Below are 20,952 nucleotides of genomic sequence, written 5' to 3'. Positions count from 1 at the left end.
AACAGATTCTTCCATCAATCCCATTCACCCGGCAGCCCTGCACGTAAACAAAACCGGTGACCGGGAGAAAAGAGAGCTTCAGAGAAAACTAGGTAAAAATAAAAAAGAGATGCTCTGAGCCAACACCCAGTGGTTGTCCCACGGGACCGGTACGCTATTTTGGGCTTGCTCGGTGCTTTCGTCATGGTAGAGGTAGTCAGAGGTTGTCGCATCTGATGCTGGGATGTTGCATCTTGCGTCACTATGGTTTTAGAAGAAGAGACAACTCCTTCAAAGCCATCAAGGTTATAAAGTTTAGCTGGAGGATGTTACTGATTGATCTTAACGGCGCAGAACTGCTTCGCTTTGCTTTTGCGTGTTGTTACAGGCTCCTGAGGAGGAGAATACCTTTATGGCTCCTACATTAAAATTAGAAACAGCTCAAAGGCACGGTACGAAACATTGTGAGGGCTTCATTTTAAAATGTTATTTTTGGACGCATAGGATGTTATGTTGTCAAGTTCTAATGTGAGGCGTTAATGAAGCTTTGTGACAAATGTCAAACTTAAGTTTGCTCGGAGAGGGCTTTGTAACACGTGGGAAAATTCAGTGTGTGTCTTAGTGTAGTGTACTCACATGGGAGTAGGAGTGCAGATGCATGGAGCACAATGAGATGCCGCCTACTCAAGCCAAGTAGCTGAGGAACCTCTCAGTGATTTTTCACAAATCCACAGGTGAGCTGACGAGGTGTCACTTGTGGGTAATTAACTGTGCACAGTGACACCACGGAAAAAAAATCATCAATCCCTTCGGCCTGCTTAACTGTCACGCTCCAAATGTATAGCGAAATGTCCCATTTCGTCCCATTGGCTACCCCGTGATATCTTTGGTCGTCTAATGAAGCTTAAGGATGGGTAGGCCCTCTTGACTACAAGGAGAGAAAAACACTTTTAAACATTATTTACACTCGATTTATTTATGCTTTGGTGTGAGGTGGTAAAGACAGTAAATATCTTAATACTTTATGTACAAAACTGTCCAATACAAGGATAAACCCAATAATTATAGTAAATGAAATATATAAACAATCATGAATTTAAAAAGCTTTTCTTTATATTGGGTGAAGGTGGGTATCCACCTTGACAAATGGCTTCTATATTGTTAAAAAAAAAGAAGAAAAAAAAAAAAAAAAAAAAAAAAAAAAAAATATATATATATATATATATATATATATATATATATATATATCAATCAAAACAATTATAATAAATAAAAATATATAATATTTATTTTACATTCCTACAATTTTCCAAACCACTCATCCTATGTAGAGTTGCAGGGGTTTTGAAGCCTATCCCAACAACTCTGCCTATAAACCCAGGAAACCAGGAATCACCCTGGATGCATGGATTAAATAATAATAGAAAAATGAAATAATTATGAATGTTTGAGCAATGACATTCAGTCAGCGCAGAATTGTGTCATCATTTGCTTACCCTCATGTCTTTCCAAACCCATATTAGTTTCTTTCCTCTGTGTAATATGAAATTATGGTTTAATTATTTGGGCAAGTAGATTACGTACAGAGTCAGTGCAAAGATGTGAATAGATACGAATTCGCACAGGGCAACATGAATGATATGAATTGGGAGACAAGATTGCTGTCAACTCGCTAGTGTTGGGCGATATGCTTAATTTTCATACCGTCCTGTCGTCAGCCTGTAAGATTACAGTGCTAATTTATTTAATTATTTAGTTAGTTTCATTGCCCGAAACCAGCTCCAGCATAAGGCTAAAATCAGCCTATTGTTTTTAATATGACTTAACTTGTATTTAACATGATAACGGTTTAATAGAAACATTGTAAGTTACTATTATAATGCTTACGTTTCGTTAGTTATTCAAAAAGCAGCTACAGAAAACGAGCGAAGAACATTAACATTATCAAAGAAGATTATCATTGATTAGCCTAGCCTAGCCTAGTCTAATGCGAGTTTCTGCACCTAGCCTCTATTTGCTGGATAATAATAATAATCGTCTTGCTATCGTCAAAGGCATAAGCAACAGGGGATATCTCTGACTATCATCAGTATACGATACTATCGTCTATTGGCACAATTCTACAACTTGAACCAAGCAATGTGAATGACGGGAATTAGGCAAAGCGATTGTCGCAAATGTAGGATGGTAAAATTCACAGAGTTGTGTACATCCCTGGATAGTGCTGTAAACCCAAACATGTCGGCGTTTGGCTTTCCGACATATTTGGGATTTCCACAACAGGCACATTGCAGCAATAGCAGTTATCTCCAACACGGTTGATGTCGAAAAAGTGGCAGAAAGAAATGTTGTTGTTGTTATTGTTGTTTGCTGATATGCGATTAGTGTTGTCAGAAGTACTGACCGCGATCCCAGCCTGCGCTGAAATTTTAAAAACGTCCATTTCCCCCTAACATTTGAGCGCTGTTGAGCGGATTCTTAAACATCACTGATTGACCATTGTATTCACATGCTCAACAGATATTACTGTGATTGGCTACAGTGATCATTGCTTCACGCTCTTCTTCGAGCTCTCACAAGAAGCACACGGGAGTGTTTGAAAGCTGCGTCTATCAGTGGATCTGTCTATGTGCAGATATGTTAGAGATACGCTGATAGACGCGGCTTTCAAATGCTCCCGTGTGCTTCTTTGTGAGCGCTCTGTGAAGAGCATGAAGCGATGATTATTGTAGCCAATCACAGTCATATCTATTGAGCATGTGAACACAAGGGCCAATGAACAGTGTTTAAAAATCTACTCAGCAGCACTCCAATGTTGAAATGGACGTTTTTAAAACTTCAATACCGACTGGTATCGCGGTCGGTACTTTTGACAACACTAGTGAAGATGCTCCTCATAGCATGATGTTTTTATTCACATAAGTGGCTCGAAAAACATCCTGTGAGTAATCTAGAGCAGGGATGGGCAACTTCGTTTCTGGAATGCCACTGTCCTGTTTCAGGTTTACACACCTGCCTGTAGCTTTCTAGTGATCTTGAAGACTTTGATTAGCTTGTTCAGAAGTGTTTGATTAGGGTTGGTGCTAAACTCTGCAGAACAGTGGCCAGGACCGAAGTTGCCCATCCCTGATCTAGAGCGAGTAATGCGATGTGAATATTCGCTTTGCTTCAGGTGTGCACAACCTTTATGAAATAAAAACAATTAAAAAAAAACATTTTCTGATACAACTGGAAATGTCAAACTGGATCTGTCAATAAGCTCTTTACTAACTGGCCTGCACGACAACGCATCATGCGAATTTTCCTTTGAGATTTTTCAACTTGGCAGAATACAAGATAGAGGCAAATATCACGTGTTCGCAGCAAACGCATCGCTCAATTCGCATCATTCTCTTTGCCCAGCATGAAATTGCATCCTTTCAAGTCTTTGTGTTGCAATCTACTCGTGCAAATAATACATTTGCTTTTGGTAGGAATAAAAAGTATTTAAATTTTTTTTTTTAATGAAAATAACCGATCGTTTCACTAGATAAGACCCTTCTTCCTCAGCTGAGATCAACGCCATATCACGTGAGCTACCGAGCAAACCTGCTGAATTAGAAAACTCATGCATATGAAGCTGTATATGTGACGACAACGTTCAAAAGTATCAGTTTTCAGGATGTTAAAATTGTTTTGAAGCCATAATATAATGTGTGAAAATTAGGCTTTATTAATCAAAACTCTGTGTGAATCATACTTTGTGTGAAAAATAAAAGTTGTCAGAGGTTTACTGCCTCTAGTGTTCATTTCAACTGGAAACTGCAGTGATTCATACATATAGGTATGTTTTTTTTCAGTTTTGCAGAAATGTTTATAGAGGCATGTATTTCCAATGAGCCTATGTTGTCTTTTCCATACTGTGAAATTGAATGGGGACTAGTGCTTTTAAGCTGACAAAAAGCACCATACGGTGAATCAATGCACTTTGTGTGAGGAACAGACTGAAATGTAAATTGTTATTTACTGAAAGTCTTTCCCTCTGCTGTAGCTCTGGAATCTGCTTTTCATCATTGTAACTTTGTGTGGTCCAACGTACCTGATCGTAGATTTCAAACCTGTTGCGACCCGCCTTTATGCGCCCTGTTTGACTGTTTGTGAATGAGATTTGAAAGCTACTCTCACCTTCACTTTGAGTGCTGTTTAGGGGTGCAGAAGAGCGGCTGGTTCTGATGTACCTGTGGTTCTGTTGTTATGCCCTGGAGGAAGGCACTTAACCCACAATTGTTGCACACTGCGCCCTTGTCTCGTCCGCTCATGGCTCCAGCACTGTAGTCAAGCCAAAGAGCAGAGATGACTTAACAGCTCAATGGCTTGAAAAAAACCCTACAAACTCCGAAGCTGTGGTGAGGGTCAATTCTGTAGGCCAATTTTGTTTTGACTTTTTCCTACGCACTGTGTAGGAAAAGTGTGTTCAACCCCTACAACGTTGAACCACAGAGGAATGATTTAGCCTTTTTTGACCACAGAAATTCTTATTTAATGTCAAGTGAAGACCAATTGGTCAAAATGTATACAAAGCTATTGTTTGCATACGTGTTCATCTCCTTTTAGTCAGTGCTTAGCAGGTGGTAGCAGTTATAGCATTGAGTCATGGAACAGCTTTGCACATCTGGCCACTGAAATTCGTCTCTGTTCATCTTTTGCAGAATTGCTCAAACTCAGTCAGGTTTTTATCCCTTGTCCACCAATGAATTCTCAGTTGGATTGTGGATTCTGGCTTAGCCACTCTAGTGAGTTAACATTGTTGATTTAATCCTGTAAATCTTTGGCTCTACGCTTAAAGTCATCGTCTTTCTGAAAAACAGATCTTCTCCCAAGTCGCAGGTGTCTTGCAGTCTCTATCAGGTTTCCCTCCAGGATTTCCTCTTGATATTGCTGCATTTTTTTTTTACCCACTACCGTCACGAGTCTTCCAGGGCCTGCTGGAGAGAAGCATCCCCGCAGCGTGAAGCACCCACCATTATGTTTCACCATGGGGATGGTGGGTTTCTCATGATTCTTATGCCAAACGCAGAGTTTAGTCTGGTGGCAAAAACCTGAATTTTGGTCTCATCAGTCTACAGAACATTCTTCCAGCTGGCTTCAGAGTCTCCCACATGCCAGGCGAAGGCTGTTGTATCTTAGCCATTGAGGCTTGAAAGTAGTCATCGGTTTCTTAGTGGCTTCACTCTTTCCTTTAGTTTCTTTCTTGCACAGCCACTTTTTTTCAGGGCAGCCTTAGATATACAGCTGTGCCATACTTTTTCCATTTCTTGATGTAACCCTTGATGTTCGAAAATCTTCATATTTTAAGCGTCTGCCTTGTGCTTTTCAAGTACTTTTTTTGCTTGCTTGGAGTGGTCTCTTCTCTTCATGATTAAGTTCTGCTACAGAACTGACTCACCATAAGTTGGACCTTCTAGATGTATTTGTCCTTACAGGTACACTACATCACTACATCAACTGCACGCTGGTGGGGATCTAAAATATTTATGTGACTTTTGCGTATAGTATATATATGTATGTGTGTGTGCGCACTATTTTTTTTCTCTCTATTTTTATATGTTCTTTTTAACTTTTTTCTGTTTTCTTGTTCTCCGTACTCTCTCCACAGCTCGTACCTCTCCATTTCCCTTTCGGCTGAGATAAAAGAAAACATCGTTTGATGCGTTGTGCTCTCTGGAAGGCATTTTGATTGATACTAGAGAGCTATATTGTGTAGTGAGAGAGTAATCTTTAAGAGCACAAAAAAATTAATGAATTACTAAAAGAAGCAAACAAAACAGAGTAATCCACTTCTGTATGTTTTTTTTTTTTTGTGTGGAAAATAAAGAGTCATGATGAACGTATGAACAAAGATGAATCATTACTAAAGATTAGAAGATGCGCCTTTATTCACTTAAAAATATCAATATACCTATTTGGGTTACACTTTATTTTAAGGTGTCCTTGTTAGTGTAATTATACATATAAATACTGAGTAATATTAATTAACTACATGTACTTACTATAGGGTTAGGGTTAGAATGAGGGTTTGGTTTAGGGTTAGTTGCATGTAATTATGCATCATTTATTATTATTGTAATAGTAAGTACATTTAACGTGTAACAGGGACACCGTAAAATAAAGTGTTACCCCTATTTGCAGTGTATACCATTTGAAAGGGGTCAGATCCAGTTTTCGCTGGTGTTTTGAAACTTAACATTTTGAAACTAGAGTGTATTGTACTACATAACACGTACTGTAAGTTTCAGAACTGGCAACTTCTTGCATAATCCAAATGTTGTTCAACTTGGCCCACTCTGTCACAGTAACAGGGAGAGAATTGCGATGTAGTGCTGCATAGACTATTAAATAGTAGAATGCACCTGTGTGGACTCAATAGGACACATCAAGGGTGCATCATCAAGAAAGAAAGTTTTACACATTTGAAACGACTTCAGAATAATGGCAGAGGGTCTGGAAACCTTGGCCACTTTGAATGGCCAAGGACTGCCCAAGAGGCCATATGTCTGACAGGTAAAGCCAATTATGTTTCTTTTTTGCCACGTCATGTTTAGAGGTGAGGAAATGTCCCCACAACAACTATGTCTATGCCACAAGTTTTACATACTTTTGAAAATCCAGCATTTAGTTGATCCTTATAAGCACTCATTGTCACAGTTGTAAACACACCGTCTTTCTTCTTCCATGAGGGGGTCTGGCATCACAGCATCTTTGTTTCCGGGTAGAACGTTAAAGAATGCTACACAAACGTCTCCCGGAAATTGTGTTGCGTTCAACCAATGAGATGACCACTTTGAAACTCCTGAAGTGTTTCAAGTTTTGTATGCCATATGCGTCAGAAGTTGAGCCATCTGTGGGTGTGATGTCTGAGGCTGAGACTACGTTTTGAGTGAATTATCCCTTTAAATTAGTTTTACTAATTTCACAGGTGAAAGTAGCATTTACAGTAAAGTCTTAAAGGCACGGAAGTAAAAATGCAAAAGCCGATTAGGTCTAATGCTGATGATACACGGGGTGGATTTTTGAGCAGTTTTGTCAGGCAACTTTTTTTGAGCAATGTTGCTTGGGCACTTTCTATTGAGAATAAGTAACAAATTTCTATCTGGATAATTTAGATCGGTCGTGGGCCCTGTGTCTCATCTGGTTTCCCATAGAGGGGTAACATGGCCCAATTTGCCCTTCAGAATTGCTTAAAAAGTTGCCCCGTGTATCATCAGCCTAAGGGTTAATGCAAAATATATAGACAATGATTGAAATTAGCACTCTAAATGCATTGTTGTGTTAAGTTGACCATGGCTTATTTTCTCTTTTATGGAGAAACCAGTTGTCAGATATCAGACTTGACATCTGAAAATGTTGGAAAACTTCTGAAAAGAAAAAATAACATGGTTGACTGACATCACATGGTTTTAGTAATAAAAAATACCCCATTAATCTTAAATAGGTAAAGCATCTTTATAGACCTTATGGATCAGAGAAACAGGTACATGGTCTTTGAACTTCCATTTTTGCGGTAGCTCTATAGTGTTGCTGTTGAAGAGTAATAATCTGGTGATGTGGAGATTTGTAGAGTTATTGTAGAGTTAATCGAAAGTTATCATGAGCACTGTAATGTTTGAAGTGGATACCATAACAAAAACAAGTGGTTTATTCATAAATTTGTTTACATTAGCCACATTTAGCTGCGGTTAGCCACTAAACTTCGCAAAGATTCATAAAAAACGCTTATACTCACTTCTGCTGTAAGTGAAGCTGGATCATGAATGATTTGCGCGAACATAGACGGATATATGTAGATCGGGAGGTGCATTCCCTTCACAAACAAACGTAATCTAGTGCATCTTCAGCGGCTCAGATGTCGGGAGTAAATGACGACCACTATGTTCATTATTACATCCAGCAACACAACACCTCAGTCGCTCAATCGGAGATATTCTTGTCTAATTTACATCACTGCTTCGGCATCGAAACAAGGAAAGTTACTGGACTGTGACCGCTGGTCTGAGGTGAGAGCTCATGTCAATCAACTATTGTGGGAGCGGCCTCTGACGGTGTGACGGCACACCGACAGGCATCTGAGAACGGCTCGATTTGAAAAATGGGATATTATTTTTACAGATTAATTAAAAACCACTGCATGGATTTTTATAATTATAGGGTAGATTTGCACATACACTGCCAACACACATTAATGTTCAAACAACATGAAAAAGGGAACTTAGCATCCGATGACCCCTTTAAGCTTTAAAAATGTTATAGTCACGTGCCATACATAATGTCTATAGTTCTATTGCTGTGTTTTTCCTAGGTAATTGTGGAAATAGACATAATGAAGTGTTGTAATGATTATCTATTGACCTACCCAGATGTCAGATAATACTAAAGTGGGAAATACTAAATTCAGTCAAAAGCCTTTTTCCTCCAACAGGGACGCTTTTCAGCAAAGGGCAACCTAACGCAGGGTTTCTGTTTTGTTTTTAATGTTTTTTTTTTTTCTTTATCTACATGTTTTCATTCTCCCTGTGTATCTACCTCTCTTTCCTCCTCTCACTAGTATTGAATGGCACACCAGGCGTACAGAAGCTGGTTGTTGTGACTCATCGTGTCGTCTTGTTCTCCCTCCCCTTTAGCTCTGCCTGCTTTTCAGACAGGAGAGGGAGACGCAGCCCCTCCACCATTGATGACCTCCTGTTCTGCTCATGCACGCTCGCACCCCTCCACCAACGTCACTATCGATCCGCATGCTTCTGTCTCTTTCTCTCTAAGCCCATCGCCCCCAAAAAGCCCCATCTCTGCGCTGAGAAGAGGTGGTCAATTTTAACCAACTCGAGCTTTTTTTCCTGCTTGACCAAAGGAAAGAGCGTTTCCAATACGCAAACGTGGGACTTCTGAGATGTTTGTTTTTGCGGTTGAGATAAACTGTGGCAAGTCCTCTATACTATTATAGTATGCTAGAGCCACACCAGCGCATATGTTGTTGTTGTTCCTGTCAGTATCATAAGGGGGCAGTTGAATTTGAGGGCTGAAAGTGAGTCATCAGCTGAGGAATAATCATTTAGCTCTAAAACACAGGAAGAAATTGAATCAGAGCAAAACAGTGATGCTCGTGTGCCAGGAAATCATTTCTTATCTCCTAGGGCAAAGCGCCTCTAAAACATTAAATGTTTTAACAGTATGTCTCATTCACTCTTTTGCTAAAATGGTCCGTCTGCATAAAGTGATCAAAACCTCTTTTATTTAATAATGGGAAATTGGACATTGAATCAGCTCGAGTTGCTGTCACTGAAGTGGATTTATTAATTACAATTGCAACAATTTCCTCATGCAGTCCTTTCTTTAATCCGGTTTTCTAAGAGCATCTAATTCTTTCCGAACCATAAGTTAATTTGTGGCTCTTCGTGACAGAAGAGCATGAAGGATGAAGATTTTTTGGTTGCTATGGACACATAGAGCGAAAGCTTGATAGTGCATCATTATTTAAAGGCTTTGACCTCATGCACTTGAGGGTACGGGTGCACAACAAGTATCGATCTGTAGCTGTTTCATTTGTAAATGATAAAACTATAAAAAGAAAATGAAAAACACGATTCAAAACTATGTGGAAAAGCAGCGGAATATAAAGTAGGAACATGAACGTTCAAACTTGAAGATGAAAAAGGGAGTGACTCACGTATGAGCGCAGGCACTATCATAGGCGTCTCTCCCATGAGGTGAACAGAAACCAAATTTCTTGTTCTTAGCGTGAGATTAAATTGAAAATCATGCCTTGTGACATTCTGACGCACGGCCCTTGCTTTTGCTCTCCCCAATGTATTTTCCCAGCTAGTACTAATGACACGTATCCATTAGAAGCTACTAATTACTCTGTCTTTGTGGTGTGCTGCCCAGCGGTGGAGTGGAACTGTTGGCCTATGGCGTCTGCCTCGGAGCATGTTGCCTGTGTCTCGCGAGTTAATCAGTGTGCAGCGGAATGAAGGGAGAACAAAAAGACCCGCACGTGCTCTAATACAAGTGCTGCCTGTTTTTGCTGGCAAGGAAGCAAATGTGGCTTTAGATTTTTGATGGAATTCATAATGTGATGAAACCTGAATATGATTTTAATTTTTCAGGATATATGATTAAAACAGTTTTTGCAGAAGCTGCTCTTTTCATTACAGTGAAACCAGTGTAGAAAAACTGTCAATCTAAAAATGCATCATAAAAATGGTTCACATATGAATGACGTGATATATTCCAAGTCTTCTGAACCCATAATATGGGGGGGAAGCCATACAAGTTATGAAAGGCCTTATCTGTCTATCTATCTATCTATCTGTCTATCTATCTAATGGCTGGGTGACCAAAAAAGTCATATTTCAGTATTTAAAAAAAAAATGCCCAATGTTGTGCAATGTAACAATGTTTACATTACAAGCAAAAATGAAAGCAAAAATAGTGATAGTAACCATGTAGGCTATGCTATGTATTATTTAACAAAAGCACAGATTAAAGAAGTTGTTCACTTCCAGAACAACAAAAAAAAAAACCTTGTTTTTTTTTTTTAGTCATAAAGAAATAGTTTTTTTTTTTGTTTTTTAAACATTTAATGATTTCTTTCCACATAGTGGACTTCAGTGGTGTCCGTGAGTTTGAACTTCCAAAATGCAGTTTAAATGCAGCTTCAAAGAGCTCTAAATGATCTCAGCCGAGGAAGAAGGGTCTTTTCGAATGAAAGAATCAGTTATTTTCTAAAAAAATGTACAATTTATATACCTCAAATGCTCGTCTTGTCTGGCTCTGCAATGTGCACCTCCGGTTCAAGACAGTTTAGGGTATGTCGAAAAACGCTTGAAAGGGTGTTTGAACTTCTTTGCACTTTCACTTTGTAAACAATGGGTCGGTACTTCTGCAGCGATGTAGGATGATTTTGAAGTTGGAGGAAAAAATGAGATGGGAGTTTTTTAACATACACTAACTGTATTGAACCAGAGGTGCACAGACTTCACATGCAGAGCTAGACAAGATTTAAGGTTTAAAAAGTATGTCAATTGTATTTTTTCTTTTTTCTTTTTTTGTAGAAAATAATCGTTTTGCTAGATAAGACCCTTCTTCCTCTGATGGGATCATTTAGAGCCTTTTGAATCTGCAGTTAAACTGCATTTTGGAAGTTTAAACTTTCGGGCACCATGAAAGACCACTATATGGAGAGAAATCCTGAAATGTTTTCAAAAAACAATTTCTTTACGAATGAAGAAAGAAAGACATGAACACCTTAGATGACAAAACGGTAAATTATCTGTAAATTTTTGTTCTGGAAGTGAACTTCTCCTTTAATTACATTATATGTTGATTACCCCATTACAGTAGTCACTTTACAGTTACTGCTATCATAAAATATACTTACTTGTAGGTTTAAAATTCTACCCATTGCACATTTGTTGACCAACTACAAATATTTTATCAAAATGTTTTTTAGTCAGAATTACTGCGTTCCTATTCTATAAAGGCTTTGCACTTACGTTATGATTTGGTCAGTTACCCAGATGTGCGACCATACTGCCGATACTCAATTGTAAACAACAGCATCGATTGTATGGGTAATGTACTACTGAATATGTTGTTCTTCTAATTTATGCTGTCTGAAACACAGAAAAAAATGTGTGGAAGCTGTTAAATAGTTTAGAGAAGGACTTAGTAAGCAGGCGCAATATTTTGACAAACTAAAGTTAATAATTGGTAAAGATACGTATGAGCAGTATTAAAATATTATTATTAATATTTCACCTACCTTACCAGAAATTATTTGCACTTATCTCCTTGATTTGTTATAACATTTTGTAGTCTGTAGTACTCCAAATGTTTTTCCCAGTCCGACCAATTAATACAGCCTAAAACATGACCAGTGTGTTTATTAATACGATAACACACTAAATTAACATGGTAAGACACACCAGTTTGCAGTATCAAGCAGGAAAACGAGCGGTTTTGTACAGCTAAAAATAGCTGGAAACAAACCTTGTCCATTTTTATGTGAAGAATAAGGTGGATTGTGCATGCGGCGAACTCTGGGAAGTTTAGACGAGAATCGTATGCAGAAGGTTCATGCACTTCTGACAGCAAAATGGAAATATTTCCATGACTTTGTAACATACAGATGGGGAATATACCTGTGAAATGTAAGTTAATGCACTAAGGAAAACAAGACATCTCAAACACATTAAACAGCGCAAATAGTGTCAATGTCAGCAGCACGTGAGTCTGTCAGAGCATCTGACAAGACAACGGCTTTAACCTGTATGAGTTAACTATTATCTTATGAGTTTTTTAAAGCCCTTAATGTAAGCTTGTCTTATGTTTCGGACAAAATTGGTTTATGCACTTTTCCCCACAGCAGCTAACTATGTGTCCTCCGAATTTTTTTTTTAAATGCGCTCGTATTGTATATAAACGGTTTTGTCTCATACCATATTGTTTACATGAGCAATATCACACTCATAGACATGAGATATGGCTGTATATCGGCACTGCTGTGATTGGGCTGTAGGTAATCCACAGCGTGTCAGTATACAGCCATATCTCACGTCTGTGAGTGTGATATTGTGTTTATACAATAGTTAAACAGCACGAGTGTGTAAATACATATCTTTAAAAACCCTCTTTTGTGTAGAACTACTTCCTTCTGCCACAGATTCAAATCTCTGTTTGATAATTGAACAGCTGAGCCCAAGCCTCCGTTACTAATTCCAAAAAATCACTTTAGAAGTAGTAACGAAGGAGCGTTTAGTTACTTCATTGAAAGCTTATTGTATTACTGTATTAAAAGCTCACTGTATTATGTGGAGTAGAGTATTATGAGAGAGAGATGGACTGGGCGATCGTGATTACCTGCATCTGATACAACATTCATTCTTCATTCTCATGATGAAACATTACTCTGAATGTCCGCTGAGGAAATCTTTATCTTAGTTGTAATGTTAATATCCTTTCATCTGTTAAGGGTGATTTCTGAAGACAGCTGCTTCAGCCTCGGCCTCAGTGCATTTGTTAGCTGTGTCAAGCTGTTGTTGAAATTAAAAATAACTTCCATTTCTAACAGCGTTTATTTTTCAGTCTAAGTGTCTTTTCACCATCTAATGGCGGAACAATGTAGCTAAAATGACCAGCATGAACACAAACACAATTTCTCAATACTAAACACTTTAACTACTCCTATTTTTATGTATTATTTATTGAATAATAATATTTAATAAACAACAACAACAGCTGTCATAAAAGTTGCTAGACAATTCGGTCAAAGGACAGTGCTCTGATATACAGCATTGAATTTACATAAACATGATGAGATTTTGCCAAAACTATTTGCTTTGGAACAAATAGTAGTTTAATAAGACCAAAGACTACTTGTTAGATTTACCCAAAACTAACTATATCTCAAGTTTAACCACTATAGAGACATCAGAGCCAGTGGTAAATTCCAGAAGATTTGACCGAGGTGAGGCGCTCTTGGGCGGATTCATGAGCTGCTGACGATCTGGAGCTCACATGTTTGAAAACACAGACACAAATTTTCAAATAAATGTTATCTTTATTTTAACAAACTGCATATTTGACCTATAAACAAGAACATTCTCACCTGAAAACCTCTTAAAACTACATTATGTGACAAAAACAGTATGATTTATAAAATTACAGTGGATTTAGGCGTCCGCCATGACACTCGCTGAGAAATACAGCAAGCCGAGTGATGCAAACGGTGAAACGTCTGATGGAGTTCTGTCTGTTCTGACTCTAATATAACACTCTTATCAGCCAATCAGATTTGAGAACCAGAAAGAACTATTGTGTTTAAAAAAAATCCATATATCGTACAAAGTCAATATATATAAAATATTTAGGGTTATTATTCTTTTTATAAATCTCAGTAAATATATTATTTTTAAATAATAATAACAATTAGTAATTGTAGTTTTTTATTTTATTCTGGTACTCAAGGCTTTTCAGACCAGTAACTAGAGTGAAAACAGCAATGAATGGAGTTTGATTTTTCGAATTGATTGGCACTTCAGGTGGAAAACAAACAAGAACCTTGAACGTTCTGACCTCAACAGATTTTTCTTCATACATTTTTTTCTCTGAGTTAAAGATGTGAATGAATCATAAGTTTTGAGAGGTTATCAGGCATTTTAACAGCAAATATTTTGTGTCAGTGCTATTGAGGATGGATTTGTATTGTTTAGGGTATGACGTGTGGGTGGGTGGATGGCTCTGGGAAATGGACCCGAGGTGTAGCTGCCACTGTGGCTCTAAGAAACCACTGAGACGCTTTCAACAGGAGAGACGATGACTCATGCATTGACTTTTGAGTGAGAACACAGGATAGTGTCTCTAGTGTGAGCGTGCGTGTTTGTAAGGAAGAGAAAGAGGGAGAATGCGCAAATGTGTTTTCCGACCTCTTTGAAAAGTAGCACCAAACTTTATGGACAGCGGCCTCGTACTCAGAGCAAAATCAATGTCGGGTTGAACATTAAGCAGCTTTGTTCAAGCCGAAAGGAGTTTTCATCATGGAAAAAACATGTAACTTTTTCTTTCTGTTCTGTTTTTTTTGTTTGCCAACAGGTTGTCCTGGACTTGACCTTTGGGGCCGGAGGTCACTCGAAGGCCATCTTGCAGTCGGTTCCTGGTGTAACGGTGGTAGCGGCAGATCGCGACCCCACAGCTTTCAGAATGGCTCAGCGTTTAGCTGAAAAATACCAGTGAGTTTTTTCTTTAATCAAAGTTGGACACGGTGCAGGAGCTAAACTATCAGCAGAACTCGACACGTGTCTTAATACCTGCCTGCGACCCGCTGCGATCAAGTGGGTGATGGTCACGGGGCTCTGTGGTTTTTGTTTGTGTGTGTGTGAGAGAGATCCTCCAGTGCAGATACAGAATCCCCGCTCTCACCCACGCTCAGTCGAAAGGCCCCAGCGTCTCATTTGTCAACGGGGCCTAAGGCTTCAATGACAGGGAGAGACGCTGCCGCCCACGCAGGTTCCCCTGTTTCCTGCGTGAGAGAGTGTAGGATGAGGAGAGAGAGAGAGAGGGAGAAATAGAGCTAGTGTTTAATAAAAGAGAACGAGAGGAGAAGGCATGAGGGCTTTGCGGGCGTGTGGTGTGTGCGCGTGTGCATGAGGCAGCACTGAAGAAAGCTCCAAATGAGATGTTCCTGACTCTGCAGCGTGGGTAGAGATACCTCTTTACGTGGATTCCGGGGAAACCTGTCTCAGAGGGACCGCTGCTACAGAAACCAACGTAGGAGAGGAATGAGAAAGGGAGAGAGAGAGAGAGAATCAGGACAAGCTATTCTGTCAGCAGCTATATACTCCACCAATGAGGCCTTTGACTCCCACTCATGATGAGAGGCTGGAGAAGCTGAAGAAATCATGCAATTAGCCAATATTATTGGATAGCTGTGTAAGAGGAGCAGGCAGCCCACGCAATCATCTCTCTCTCTCTCACTCTCTACTCCTCTTCTTTCCTCTCCTCTACTTTTGTCTCATTTTTTGTCCCTGCTCCTCCTCTAGTCTCCTCACTTCTTCTTACTTCTTGTTTTTTTTTTTGTATCCTCTCCTCATTTCTTGTTCTCCTCTTGCTGCTTTTCCTCTCTCCGTTCCTTTTTCCTCTTCTAACTTCTAACTTGTTTCTCCTCTTTTCTGTTTCCACTTAATTTTCTCTGTTTATTTTATCTCCTCCTTTCTTCCACCTCTCATCTCATTTTGTGTCCTCTCCTCATTTCTCATTCTTCTATTGATTTTTTTTTTCTTCTCTCCTCTCCCTTCTCATCTCGCTCACTTCTTATTGTTTCTACTTTCTTTCTACTTACTTTCTCCTCTTCTCCTCTCCTCTTTTCTCTCTTTCACCTGTTTCCTTTCTCTCCTCTCCTCTCCTCTCCTCTCCTCTCCTCTCCTCTCCTCTCCTCTCCTCTCCTCTCCTCTCCTCTCCCTTCATCTTCTCTTTTCTCCTCTCCTCTCGTCATCTACTTCTTGTCTCCACTCTTCTTCTCTTCTCCTTTCTCCTCTCCTCCTTTCTCCTCTCCTCTCATCATCTACTTCTTTTCTCCTCTCCTCTCCTCTCCCCTTTTCTCCTCTCCTCTCATCTCCTCCTTTCTCCTCTCGCCATCTTCTGTCCTCTCCTCTCTTCTCATCTCCTCTTATCTCCTCCTTTCTCCTCTCATCTCCTCTCATCTCATTACATCTACTTCGTTTTTTTCCTTTCTTCTTTCCTCCTTTCTCCTCTCCTCTCGTCATCTACCTCTCCTCTCCTCTCCTCTTCTCTGCCTCTCATCTCCTCTCATGTCATCTATTTCTTTTCTCCTCTCCTCTCCTCTCCTCTCTACCTCATCTCTTGTCATCTCCTCTCTCCTCTCTCCTCTCCTCTCCTCTCCTCTCCTCTCCTCTCCTCTCCTGTCATCTATGTCTTTTCTCCTCTCCTCTCCTCTTGTCATCTATCTCTCCTCTCTTCCCTTCTCCTCTCCTCCCTCTCCTCTCCTCTCCTCTCCTCTCATGTCATCTACTTCTCCTCTCCTCTCCTCTTTTCTCCTCTCCTTTCATCTTTTCCTTTCTTCTTTCGCCATCTTCTGTCCTCTCCTCTCTTCTCGTCATCTACTTCTCCTCTCCTCTCCTCTCCTCTCCGCTCCTGTCGTCTCCTCTCTCATGTCATCTGCTTCTCCTCTCCTCTCCTCTTTTCTCCTCTCCTTTCATCTTTTCCTTTCTTCTTTCACCATCTTCTGTCCTCTCCTCTCTTCTCGTCATCTACTTCTCCTCTCCTCTCCTCTCCTCTCCTCTCATGTCATCTACTTCTCCTCTCCTCTCCTCTTTTCTCCTCTCCTTTCATCTTTTCCTTTCTTCTTTCGCCATCTTCTGTCCTCTCCTCTCTTCTCGTCATCTACTTCTCCTCTCCTCGCCTCTCCTCTCCTCTCCTCTCCTCTCCTCTCCTCTCCTCTCCTCTCCTCTCCTCTCCTCTCATGTCATCTACTTTTCCTCTCCTCTGCCCTTTTCTCCTCTCCTTTCATCTTTTCCTTTCTTCTTTTGCCATCTTCTGTCCTCTCCTCTCCTCTCTTCTTGTCATCTACTTCTCCTCTCCTCTCCTCTCTCTCCTCTCTTCTCATCTACTCTCCTCTCTCTCTCTCCTCTCTCTCTCCTCCTCTCTCTCTCTCCTCTCCTCTCCTGTCATCTATGTCTTTTCTCCTCTCCTCTCCTCTCCTGTCTCTCTCTCTCCTCTCTCCTCCTCTCCTCTCTCTCATCTGTCTTCTCTCTCTCCTCTCCTCTCCCTCTCCTCTCCTCTCTCTCTCCTCTCCTCTCATGTCATCTGCTTCTCCCTCTCCTCTCCTCTTTTCTCCTCTCCTCTCATCTTTCTTTCTCCTCTCCTCTCCTCTTCCTCTCCTCTCTTCTCTCTCATCTCTTCTCTTTCTTCTCCTCTCCTCTCATGTCCTCTCCTCTCTCTCCTCTCCTCTCATCTCCTTCTCCTCTCTCTCTCCTCTCTCTCCTCTCCTCTCCTCTCCTCTCCTCTCCTCTCCTCTCCTCTCCTCTCTCTCTCCTCTCCTCTCCTCTCCTCTCCTCTCATCTCTACTTTTCCTCTCCTCTCCCCTTTTCTCCTCTCCTCTTTTCCTCTTCTTCTCCTCTCCTCTCCTCTCTCTCATCTTCTTGTCTTTTTCCTCTCCTCTCCTCTCATCTCCTCTCCTCTCCTCTCCTCTCTCTCTCTCTCTCCTCTTCTCCTCTCCTCTCCTCTCCTCTCCTCTCATGTCATCTCTTTTTTCTCCTCTCCTCTCCTCTCCTCTCTATCTCTCCTCTCCTCTCCTCTCCTCTCCTGTCATCTCATTTCATCTTCTCCTCTCTTCATCTCTCCTCTCTCTTCTCCTCTCCTCTCCTCTCATGTCATCTACTTCTCCTCTCCCTCTCCTCTCATCTATCTCTCCTCTCCTCTCTTCCTCTCCTCTCTCTCCTCTCATCTCTCTCTCTCTCTCCTCTCCTCTCTCTCCTCTCATCTCCTCTCTCTTTTCTCTCTCCTCTCCTCTTGTCATCTCTTCTCTCCTCTCCTCTTCCTCTCCTCTCCTCTCTCTCCTGTCATCCTCTTTCTCCTCTCTCTCCTCCTCTTGTCATCTACTTCTCTCCTCTCCTCTCCTCTCCTCTCCTCTCCTCTCCTGTCATCTCCTTTCTCCTCTCCTCTCCTCTTCTCTCCTCTCCTCTCCTCTCATCTTGTCTCTCTCCTCTCCTCTCTCCTCTCTGTTCCTCTCCTCTCCTCTCATGTCATCTACTTCTTTTCTCTCTCCTCTCCTCTCCTCTCTCCTCTTCTCTCCTCTCCTTTCATCTTTTCCTCTCCTCTCCTTCTTTTCTCCATCTTCTCTTCTCCTCTCCTCTCTCTCCTCTCCTCTTCTTGTCATCTACTTCTCATCTCTCCTCTCTCTCCTCTCTCTTGTCATCTCTTCTCCTCTCCTCTCCTCTCCTCTCTCTATCTCTTCTCTCCTCTCATCTCTTCTTTATGTCATCTATTTTTCCTCTCCTCTCCTCTCCATCTCTCTCCTCTCCTCTCCTCTCTCTCTCCTCTCCTCTCCTCTCCTCTCCTCTCCTCTCCTCTCTCCTCTCCTCTCCTCTCCTCTCCTCATCTACTTCTCCTCTCCTCTCCTCTCATCTACTTTTTCCTCTCCTCTCCTCTCATCTACGTTTTTTTCTCCTCTCCTCTCCTCTCTCTATCTCTCCTCTCCTCTTCTCTCCTCTCCTCTCCGCTCATGTCATCTACTTCTTTTCTCCTCTCCTCTCCTCTCCTCTCCTCTCCTCTCCTCTCCTCTCCTCTCCTCTCCTCTCCTCTCCTCTCCTCTCCTCGCCTGTCATCTACGTCTTTTCTCCTCTCCTCTCCTCTTGTCATCTATCTCTCATCTCCTCTTATGTCATCTATTTTTTTCCTCTCCTCTCCTCTCCTCTCGTCATCTACTTCTCCTCTCCTCTCCTCTCCTCTCCTCTCCCTCTCATCTATGTTTTTTCTCCTCTCCTCTCCTCGTCATCTATCTCTCCTCTCCTCTCCGCTCATGTCATCTACTTCTTTTCTTTTCTCCTCTCCTCTCCTCTCCTCTCCTCTCCTCTCCTCTCCTCTCCTCTCCTCTCCTCTCCTCTCCTCTCCTCTCCTCTCCTCTCTCGCCTCTCCTCGCCTGTCATCTACGTCTTTTCTCCTCTCCTCTCCTCTTGTCATCTATCTCTCCTCTCCTCTCCTCTCCTCTCCTCTCCTCTCCTCTCCTCTCCTCTCCTCTCTCCTCTCCTCTCCTCTCTCCTCTCCTCTCCTCTCCTCTCCTCTCCTCTCCTCTCCTCTCCTCTCCTCTCCTCTCCTCTCATGTCATCTACTTCTCCTCTCCTCTCCTCTTTTCTCCTCTCCTTTCATCTTTTCCTTTCTTCTTTTGCCATCTTCTGTCCTCTCCTCTCTTCTTGTCATCTGCTTCTCCTCTCCTCTCCTCTCTCTCCTCTCCTCTCCTCTCCTCTCCTCTCCTCTCCTCTCTTCTCCTCTCCTCTCCCCTCCTCTTTTCTCCTCTCCTTTCATCTCCTCCTTTCTTCTTTCGCCATCTTCTATCCTCTCCTCTCTTCTGATCTCCTCTTATCTCCTCCTTTCTCCTCTCCTCTCATCTCCTCTCATCCCATTACATCTACTTCTTTTCTCCACTCCTCTCCTCTTCTCCTTTCTTCTTTCCTCCTTTATCCTCTTGTCATCTACCTCTCCTCTCCTCTCATGTCATCTACTTCTCCTCTCTTCTCCTCTCCTCTCTTCTATCTTTGCATATTGTTTTGTCTTGCGTCGCTTCCTCTCTCCTAGTTTCCTCTTTCCTCCTCTCCTCTCTCTTTTCCTCTCTTTTCTCCCCTCATGTTCTCTCCTGTCCTCTTCTTTCTTTTCTTTTTATCTTGTCCTCTTTTTTCTAATCTTTTCTCATCTCTTCTTCTGTCTTCTCATCTCACTTCCTTTCCTCTCCTCTCTTCTCTTCTCTGATCACATCTTCTATTTTCTCCACTCCTCTCCTCCTCCTTAGTCCATCAACTGCAAACAGACTTGTACAGCTGACAGTAGAGCAGATATCAGGTATCAGATCAGACTTTGTTGTCTTTTTCTCCGGTCCTTATCCTTTTCCCTCTTCTCTCATCTTTTTTCACTCTTGTCGCAATTCTCGTTGCTTGTTTGCGTTTCTAAGTTCTTGCGAGAGGATAGAAATGGCAAGGTGTTAAGACATTGGCGTCTGTTCCCTTACAGTCTTAATCAGACACAGAATTACAGTCATGCTCGAGGGGAACCACGTCATTGATGATTTCAGTACCTTCTGTTGCCTCAGTACCTCCTTGTCACTTTAACACTTACTAAGTAAATAAATTAATAACATCGAGATATGTTTTACTTTTGACAGAATACAGACCTTCTGTCGTCCTAGCACCATGTTTCAGCTCACGTGAGTGAGACGCATAACAGTGTCATAAACGTGATATCCTTGATATTTGTTTTTAAGAACTTGATGAACGCATTTAAGATGAACACATTAAAGTAAATTTTTCTGTGGTCACTGATGAAAGAAATTAAAGGAAAAAAAAAAGATTTACAAAGCCAATTAAAAATGTTAACTGTGTCTGGCAATAATTTACTGCATGCATTAGTGCTTAAACAAGCTATTTGATTTATTGTGTTTGCCAAGTTTGCTAATAAAGTCCTTCTCTGGGTGACTACCCATTGAAGAAACAGTTTCCCACTTCACCACATACTAAAACAAAGAGAGAGATTGTTTAATAAATGAAAGGAGTAATGGCTTTTTGCATTGGAGGAGACAAAATCATATTTTTTCATTGCAGATTGCTTGTCTCTTTAAATGTCTCTTTCTTCAGGTGGCCTTGATTCACAACTCGCCAAACCAAACACATACTGTACTTGATAGGTTTTAGACCTTGACTGTCTGTGTGACTGACTGCA

The 20,952-nt window shown here is 41.0% G+C and overlaps 1 protein-coding gene across 1 annotated transcript in view; it reads left to right on the top strand.

Moving 5' to 3' along the window:
- Positions 1 to 20,952, top strand: part of mettl15 (methyltransferase like 15) — an 85,517-nt gene that overhangs the window by 29,892 nt on the left and 34,673 nt on the right. Inside the window, exon 3 of the mRNA XM_051115638.1 lies at positions 14,602 to 14,738. Coding sequence (XP_050971595.1) covers positions 14,602 to 14,738 — 137 coding nt within the window. The remainder of the gene's footprint in view (positions 1 to 14,601; positions 14,739 to 20,952) is intronic.

This window comes from Labeo rohita, chromosome 7, assembly GCF_022985175.1.
Source record: "Labeo rohita strain BAU-BD-2019 chromosome 7, IGBB_LRoh.1.0, whole genome shotgun sequence".
Classification (NCBI taxonomy): Eukaryota; Metazoa; Chordata; class Actinopteri; order Cypriniformes; family Cyprinidae; genus Labeo; species Labeo rohita.
This window is presented reverse-complemented; position numbering and strand designations above follow the sequence as displayed.